Source organism: Magallana gigas, chromosome 1 (genome assembly GCF_963853765.1).
Source record: "Magallana gigas chromosome 1, xbMagGiga1.1, whole genome shotgun sequence".
NCBI classification, from domain to species: Eukaryota; Metazoa; Mollusca; class Bivalvia; order Ostreida; family Ostreidae; genus Magallana; species Magallana gigas.
In genome coordinates, this window is record NC_088853.1 from 55,547,175 (window position 1) to 55,556,959 (window position 9,785).

Genomic DNA, 9,785 nt, shown 5'->3' on the forward strand with positions numbered 1-9,785 from the left:
CATCCACATCCAATTTGTATTTTTTCAAAAAGTTTACACACTTATTATGTTAACATGTTAGATTTATCAAATCCTCTTACACCATTTATTAAAAAAAAATCGTAAATATAAGTCTGAAAACGATAGACATGAATTGATAAAACTTTTGACGCATCTAACTCCCTAATTATAGGGGCCAGCCCCTTTTTCTGTATACCGAATGAAAGGTCTCGGTTAGACCAAAAACATTTAAAAATACATCTTATAACAACTTATTATCAGGTAGAAAACTATAACGGAAAATACGTGAATTCATTTGCATTTTTTTTCTAACCTTTGTTTTAACATCCATACAACTCCTTTTATTTGCATTTTAATATCAAATGAAATATGTCTTGTTCCAATTCAATGTATCAGCTTCGAAACCAGCCAATCTTCGAGACTCTGCCAGTCATCGTTAAAGCATCGGACAAAATAAGTCGTTAAGTTTTACTAAACGGGGAATAATTCACAACAGGATTGGGATTTTCATCAAGTAAATTATGAACAAATGAGCGAGATAATAAGGATCAAAGTTGGCGTCTAGAAGAAAAAAAAAATAATATGAAATCTGAAAAATTCTCATAATAATAGTAAGGTCTTCCGCTCGGAAGCGCAAGACCTTAAAAATAATAATGAAGAATTTCCAACAGAATCAGTTCAAGGTCTTCCGTTGGAAACGGAAGCCTTAATTATACCTTACTGACAATGGAATTCAATTTTAAAGCATAATTGTATTAACATTTCGAATTTTTTTTTCATAAATGCGTAGAAATAATTAACAGATTCAATGCTCTCTCTCTCTCTCTCTCTCTCTCTCTCTCTCTCTCTCTGTGTTTAATCATGTTCTGTGTTATATCATCATGACTAATGTACTGTAGGGAAAAACCCATTAAATTGACATTGTAAAACAACTCCATTCACAAGCACAATCACTAGATCACTTCCTGTGATGTCGATATCAACAAGTGTGTATTACATAGAAATACACACAGAGACAAAACAAGAGTGATACTTGTTAATTCATAAGGAAGGAAATAAAGGGAATACTGTCAAACTTTTTCACAAAGTAGCAAGCAGTAGGTGAGAGGGAGAGAGAGGGGTGATACGAAAATTTGAAAAAACCCTGTCCGGATGAAAATTCCCTGTTTTACATAATGAACTCCTATGTTCGCCCTTTCATTAACTATACTTTCCCCCATCATTTTCAGTTCTCATCCACTGTATTCTTCTTTGGTCTCCTGAACGCACCACTCATCCCTTTTACGGCCTCCCACAATGCTCAAGTAAACCAAGAAAAAGTTGGTATTTAATTAATATGTTTTTTATTTTTTTTATACAATTAACAATGAGTAATAAAATTAAAAGCAATAAAATACTTATCTCTTGGATGGTTTTAAAATATTTGTGCATCCCACTTTTGAGACAACAGACAACAAAAAAGGCCAAGTCAGTTCTGACAACTTAAGAGGTATTCGCAGTTAAAACAAAAATAAATTAAATATGATATTAATTACCATTCGTTTAAAAATTTACAAACAATGTCAAAACAGTTCATCAGCCTTTCGACCTTCGGCTGCTTTCTAAATCCTTTCAAAGAAGTCAGCAAATTAAATAAAATGGAATAATTTTGCTTCAGTTTTTTTTTACAAGTATACGAACAAATGTCCGTGTGGTATTTTTTTTTTTTGGAACTAAAAAGTTGAGGGGGGGGGGGGGGGTTACATGTTCAGAAAATCAGTAATTTTTTGTGATGTAAGCTTCCTGAATTTATTTAAGCACTAAAAAGATGCATGTAGAGTCTATTTATCAGGAAGTAAATGAGTTAATATATAAATGATATAAATTGTTATCATTGATTTTTATAGTCAACCGTTAAGCTCTTTTTCTCTGAAAAAACTTTGTATAAAAGCTTGTCGTTTGTTATTTTGTTTTACTTGGTTTTTGTATCATGTGTGCATATAACTGTTAAGTTAGTCGAATACTTTACAATTGTCAGTGTCATGAATCCTTTATCAGTGATCTGGGTGCATAATTTTGCATTGTTGTATTATAGATATTTAAAACAAGCATTCTGAGAGTATTGCATAAGCAATACACGTCCCCTGCCGGTTTGTATTATTCTATGAAAGCTTCCAAGCACACAACTATTTTAGAGCTATTGTAAACAAGATGTCATGCTTTAATCAGAGATAAAAGAACAGGAAATTAAAACTATATAGTTGATATAGAAATTAAGTAGGAAATAGGTAAAATAATACTCTTTATTTCATCTCCTGTAATTTCGCCAAGTCTATTCTGTATTCGCTGGTAAAAATTTGTGAAAACAATGCACTGTTATGCACAATATCATTTCTTACCGTCTTCTGTACCCCGAATCAAACCAAACAGTTAAACAGCCCAACCCGACAACGAACCCGATTGTAATAATAATACAAAAAAACCTGCGGATTAAATTTACAACACAATGCTTGACACTATTTTATAGAATTCATTTGTTTGTTAGAAATGATAAAAGGAATGGTACAGGAAAAGGAATGGTACAAGTAACGCACAGTATACTGACTACATACTGACCTCGTTTATTCAGTTACACACCGAACCCGATAACGAAACCGTACATTAAAAAATTGGAATATAAAAAATTAATTTTCTCGAAAATATGTCAATCAGACGCTACAAAAGTGTAAACTTGATCTGTAGTTTGACATTTTGAAGCTGTTCAGCAAGTTTCATATTATTCCTCAAATGCATAAAGAAAAAAAAGTGTGGAAAACTGAAGTGGGACAGACAGACGGACGGACGGACGGACAGACAGACGGACGGACGGACTGACGGACGCAGAGGAAAGCTATAGTCCCCTCCGGTAAAACCGGTAGGGGACTAATAAAAAGGATAAGGCAATAAAACAGATGAACTTAATTTTAGGATTCATATTATTTTCTGTTGATAAAGCTTTAGATAATAACGAAAAGTTCGACATTCAAATATCTAATGCTTTCTAAATTTTGTCCAAATATGTTGGGAAAAATGTTTTGATCAAGAATATTCATGAAAGTTTATCAAAAGCCGACACTCAGATCTTAAGAAGTGTGTTTATATAAACGTACACGTTTGTGTGCATTAAATGTCTTTCAACTCTTTGTTTCTCTATCCGCTATCGTTCACTTCAAGTTGTCAAGAGGGGTGGTGTATATTTATTAATTGAAAATATATGTCAACATCCTCTCTTTTAAAAACTGCAAAACTCAATTAACAAGTTGTTATTCCTGTTTTTCCCATCATTTGATCTAGTGTAGATATTGATAAATTAAAAACAAATAGCTTCAAAGGGGTATGGTTTCGATTTTTGTTATATATTTTTTTTCAATTTTTTTATTATAATGCTTTAGTAATGCATTTCAAATAAACAACCAAAATTTTAGTATCAGTAATATAGTTTTAAGCGAGATACAGAGCTCAAAATTCTTTGTTATGTAAACGAGACTGGTGTCATGTTTTTCTTTGCATTGTTTCAATATACTGGTAATTGGTTTTTTTTTTATCTAAGTGAATTTTAACATAAATAAATAGTTCCTACAATTTGTCACATTAATTTTAGGTCTTAATTCGAAATTTTCTATTAAACAGTCAAAATTTAATGCAGTACCTGAGCATGTTTCATAACACAAAACTGTCAGCTATGTATCTCGCTTGTAACTCGACGACTGACACTCAAAATAAAAGGATTATTAGAAACGCCTTACTGCAGTATTGTGGACAATAACAGTGACCTTGTCCATTTAGGTACATGTATATTTAAATGATATAAAACTAAATTAAACTAATTACTTTCTTTTAAAGGGATGTTTTCTATTAATTTTAAAATATTGAAAATTTTACGATACTTAAATGTAAATAAAATCAAAACGTAAACAAGTCTCTCTCTCTCTCTCTCTCTCTCTCTCTCTCTCTCTCTGTGTGTTTCATATTTTTTTGCGGTGAAACACATAACCGGCAAGTGTCTAAGTTTTTCAAAGAACAACTTATAAAAATAAAATGTTTGACATTAAGTAGAAGTCAATTATTTTGTAAGCAGTCAGACACCATCAAGAGGGTGACATGGGAAAATTGTACAGGAAAATGAACAGATAGATCGATAGATAGATAGATAGATATATAGATGATTCTTTTCTCACTGAGGAGTGTTATTTCACATATGAAAGATTCGCAGACTGACAAACGCTAAATAACCTATCTGGTTTAATTGTTTTTAATAATTTTGCTGGACTGAGCTTTTGCCTAAAACTAAGAAACACAAGAGTGATAAATAACCAAATCACTGAAATACAATGCACAGCAGCGTGACCATCTACATATATCAACTATACGACAGTATCGTATATTTCAACAGGAGTTTGTTGATGATTTTCATATTCATTACAGTTGTGCGAGACATTAAGAAGTTCGCCATTTCTCCATTGTGCCTCGTCATTTGTTCTCTGTTTCTTCAACCGTCTTCCTCTGAAAATTTAATTGACAAAAATGATAACAAGTAGCTTATGAGTTAAAAGAGGAAGCTTTTGTTTAATTGTAATAATAACTAGATTTGAAGTAAAGAGTATTTACCGTGAATGCACACACTTAATAAGCATTCCATTGATGATTAGCGAAACGCAAAAAACACCCATCATACAGTAGAGCATAGTCTGCCAGTGATTCACACTGTCTTCTTTTAGTGATTCTGTAATGATAATCACATTTATTATTTTTTTCTTCTATAAAATATAAAGGATATGATGAAATCTTCATTATTCAGGTATATATGTAATAATGATCGAATAATACTAATAAAAATGTTTAAATTCCCCAAGTTCTTTGCCTAATATTTAAATATTCATATACACACGGGAGCCAAAACCACATGTTTTCACTACAATGATCAGAATACACTTTGAGAAGTTTTTTCAGAGCAACTCCTACATTGCGTCATATCAAAGGATACAAATATTATTGATTATTATGCCTTCTGTCAGTTTATCACTATATATTCAATACTCATCTATTTTCGCATAGTATCAAAGGATTTATATAGCGTAAGCATACTATGTCGAAATAGAGCACGGCGAATATTTTCAACGAAAATCTGTCAAGCGCCGACAGCGGGATTCGAACTCACGACGCTAAAATCATTGATTCTGGCATTAAGTCCAACGCGTTACCGCTACGCTAAATTATCTGTTATTATGAACATCGGTAATTAGGTATATAAAACGTAGATATATACGACTGACATCAAGCAATTAAAATTATTCATTTTTCCAAAAAAAACTTCATTATTGACGGTAATTTTAAAGTCAAAGTTTCCTATAAACTTTTGAACAAATTGATTGAACATTTTTCAAAGAAATTCTACATGAGAATCACAAAAACGCTTTTTTAAATGACGCTTGATAAAGAATGTTCAAGAAAAAAAATTCACTGAGATTTCGTCTGCTAAACATTTCGAGTTTTCTCGGTAAGGCCAAACGTCTCTCTATTTCTTGAAAAGAACATAAACCTTTGTTGACTTTTTATTGTACAACAACTTGTTGATTAAATAAACAATCAAATCAATTGATTACACGTAATTTGAAAAACAACAACAAACGTTTGCTTTTCCGGTGATTATTTTAAGGGACTTGTCAACACTCAGAGATACTTATAGCAAAGCACGTCAGTATATTTAACAGTCGGCATAATAATAACAATAGTGTTGTGTTGTGCATGTACTATGCCTAAATAGTAGTCAGGGTTTGATACATAGTGCACTCGCCTCCGGCTCGTGCACCATGTATCAAACCCTGACTACTATTTAGGCATAGTACATGCACAACACAACACTATTATATAAAAAGTCGACGGTTATTTTTGAAACGAAAATAATGCCCTAATAAAATTGATCAATGATGTTGAGCGAGCTGTTTCAAGAACTTCCGAAAAGATAAATATGAAATATTCAGTATGGAAATAGTTTTTACTTTTTAACCGGGTTAAAGGAAGGTAACAGATAATTACAATTTCCTAATCTTTACTGATAAGTGTATGTATAAAGTAAATAAAGTAAAGTAGGACAAAAATACGTTTCATTGTAGCAGCTCTTTGAATTTGGATCAAAGCCAAGAGACAATGATTGGTCTGTGTTGGAGATAAACACACTAGGGTGATTTATTAACCTTTAGTACAGGTGAACAAGAGACTATTTTGTCCAATATTGTGTATAAATATATCAGGACTTCGACTTTTCGCTTTAATTTCAAGAATCAATTTACTTACAAAATTGTGTAGCATATAGAATTCAGTATAAACATTTTCTTTTCTTTATTATCATCACATGTGTTCATACAGTTTTGATCATAACCCAACTTGTTTTCAATGTAATTGAAAAATTAGCAGAACTACCTAGTAGAATCGTTAAATATAAAATTCACAAATGTTTATTTTAATATATCTACTACATAACACATCCTATAAATGGATTTGTGTTTTTTAGTTTGTTTTGGATAATGTTATTAACTAGATATATTTTATAACAAGCCACTGAAACCACTGAAATGCAGTGTCGTACCCTTCGCGTGCTGTTGACCATCATATCCAGATTCACATTCCTCACAGACGCCCCTCTTTGTATCACAACTACGACAACTACCGTCGTCAAAACGTGAACAGTTAGGTCCTGTTTGTTCGCATCCTTCAAATTTTATTGAAAAGAAAGTAGGTTAAAGTGCTTCATGGAAAAAAGTCTTCATTTAAATAACTAATATATTTCTAAAGCTGCATAATATCCTACACGTACATGTAATAGTTTTCCAAAAAGATTGCCAGACTGAAAAAAAAATTCGATTAGAAGTAACCAACAATTACCTTAGAAGAAACGAATTCTAATGTTCGCTGCTGTTCATAAACTCATAAATGGAACTCAAGTAAAATGTAACCTTAAGTCTGTCGCCTTTTTTTTTTATATATAAAAGTGTATATATCATATCTGGCAATAAATTATTTCATCGTTTCAAATAATTTCAGGGAAGTATCAAAAAGTCACAGCAGCTAGGTTTTTAATTTTTTTATGTGCTATGGAATCAGTCGTTTTGTCATTTTTAAGCAAAAGGTTATCATGAAAAGATATAAATGCAAAGTATTTTAATTATATCAAGCTGCATACATGTACGTGGTATGCTCTATAGTATTTTTATTCTTTGGAAGTGATTGGGAGGGGGGGGGGGTGTAATTCAAATACTCTTTTCAAAGTTTTGACATTTTTTAAATGTGATAAACACTTAAGGTAGCTCCATACTCGTAAAATTCTCTGAGGAAAGTTGAAAAATCGAACTGATTTCGACTTAATAGACTTAAATGTCATCAATTGTTAGAAAAAATATACATGTCATCACACTTTTTGAGATGCCAGATAAACACAAACTAAAGCATATTAAGGCATTAGACAAATGTAGTTTTTTTCTGTTAAAAGTAAAATCTTGTAGGCAGAAATGTGTTTTTCTTGTTTAATTTTAATGTCAACTTTATCAGAAAACTAAAATTACAAAAATATTTTAAAATTAATCGTTGGAATAAGAAAAACTATAGCATTTAGACATACAACTGAGAGAAAAGTCAGAAAAAGAGTTATTTCCCCTTTGCATAGATAAAATATATAAAAATTTGGAAATTAAGTATAAAATTAAGTGCGAAAATATCTTTAACCTACCAATAATTCTAATTACATCCATGTGATTATATTCACATAAAATAAATAAAACTATCTTGCACAACTTTTAAAGAATTCAAAGTTTTACAAAAAAGTGTGACGTCACAGAACACTGGATCTACTTTAAGATCTTTTTTATTTTGTAATCTACTGACAAAAAAATGCAAAGGGAAACTATATTACAACCGACTGCATTTCTTCTATGTACTTTTAGGAAGACAAGCAATTTACACCATTTTTAAGATGAGTGAACCCTCCCCCCTCCAATTGATCAATATAAACAAATAAAACCCGCTTCGGCGATTAAGATTCTCGTATAAACAATCCAAACCATATAAATATATATGTACGTCAATCCAAACTGATAATTTTGTTTATTGATACCGTAGTGGACAATGAAGCGATGCGATGACCCCCCCGCCCCCCCCCCCCCCCCCCCCAAAAAAAAAAACCCACCATTGAACCTTTCGAACATGGTCATTTATTTTTAAATTAGGATTAAACGCGTGCATGATGAACATCCTTTTTTCTTTAAAAAAAACTTTTTGCTTTTACATCCAACATTTTCTTTTATTAGGGATTTGAAAGTTGACACATTAAAAATGTATTGTGTTATCTTTCTATGAATATTAAAAATATGCTAACTCTCGTTGCCTGCACTGCTTCGGAGAATGCAACTTTCAAACTTATGAAGTCATGATGTCGTGCAAATAAATTGCATCCTTTCAATCGATTTGGAATACCAAAAATCGTAATAGTGCTTGCCTGCTAAATTCTTTATCAAGAAACCTTTTGAATTTCATTTTTAAAAATGTTTTCGGAATTCCCAGGCACAAAATCAAACTCAAGCCTTGTTTTGTTGATTATTTATTTGATTATTTATAATTAATAATGTGCCATTTTTTAGTTGTCAATTGGTATTTTATCCAGACGTTTTTTAAAATATTGTTCTACAAATTCCACGTACCGTATACCTCCACTTCACATACGTCATTAAAGGCGTACATAGAATAGTCGTCAGGGTATGCAGTAGCAGGGAGTCTCTCGTTGTAGTAGATGACGTACTGTCCGTGGACGGAACAGTTGATAGTGAACACTGCAGGCAGGCTACTTGTGGTAAAATTGTTGTCCTTGAAACACAAGGTTCCCTGTGACCTATCTGTTGTGTTTGAGACATACACCGAAAAACCAAGGAAGTTGGATGGCATGTACGATATGGTTTCTGTCAAAAAGAATAAATAAAAAAATATATCCTGTCTAATTTATTTGAAGATCAAGAAACAAAAGGGAAACTAGCGTGCTTGCAAAAATAACTGTAAAACACAACACTAACTTCAACTAATTCGTGTTAAGATTATGAACATGGTTTTGAAATGTTATTACAAAAAGAATGAGCAAGTAATGAAAATTGAGTCATTTGAGTTAACAGCATTGATGTGTTTTACATGTGATAACATCAGTTCCACATAGACGCACATTGAAACAATTCTTTAAAGAAAAACTAATTTCATTACTTAACAAAGCTTAAAAGAAAGATTTTTAACCCGCAATACAAATGCTCGCTATATAAATTGCATATTATGTTTAATCTAAGCTCATTTTTTGTTTCCTGCTTTCCCTCTTTTGCGTTTTCATAAATTTTCTAAGCAATGCTTATTTCTTATACAAAACCAAATTTCGAAATCATTACAAAAGAATGAATCAGAAACAGATATACATTGTTTTATTAGGGAAGACTGACATTACCTTTATTTATTGAAGGTACTTCATAAATTTGAATGTTTTACAAGAGTTATACGAATAAACATGCGTGGAGCAAAAAAGTTTTACATAATAAAGTGGAATAATGTGCAAAAATACATCTTTAAGCCTAAAAGTTCTTATCAATGTATATTATATTATCCAACGATAAGATAAACTGTATGATTTCTAAAAAAAAATTTAAAAGAACATGTATGTATTTTTCTGTTGTTTTCTTCTTTATTATACAGTGTGCTTGAGAAGGGGCAAAAATAATATATAAATGCTCCCTAAATACAATACA

At 31.4% G+C, this 9,785-nt stretch overlaps 1 protein-coding gene across 1 annotated transcript; it reads right to left on the minus strand.

Moving 5' to 3' along the window:
• Window positions 1-1,083: 1,083 nt before the first annotated feature.
• LOC136275817 (uncharacterized) lies at window positions 1,084-9,013 on the minus strand. Its single transcript, XM_066086018.1, has 4 exons — window positions 8,709-9,013; window positions 6,605-6,727; window positions 4,627-4,741; window positions 1,084-4,521 (listed from the first exon to the last, which is right to left on the minus strand). The coding sequence occupies exons 1-4, from the start codon at window positions 8,947-8,949 to the stop codon at window positions 4,383-4,385; spliced, it is 618 nt and encodes a 205-aa protein (XP_065942090.1). The 5' UTR covers window positions 8,950-9,013; the 3' UTR covers window positions 1,084-4,382.
• Window positions 9,014-9,785: the final 772 nt, after the last annotated feature.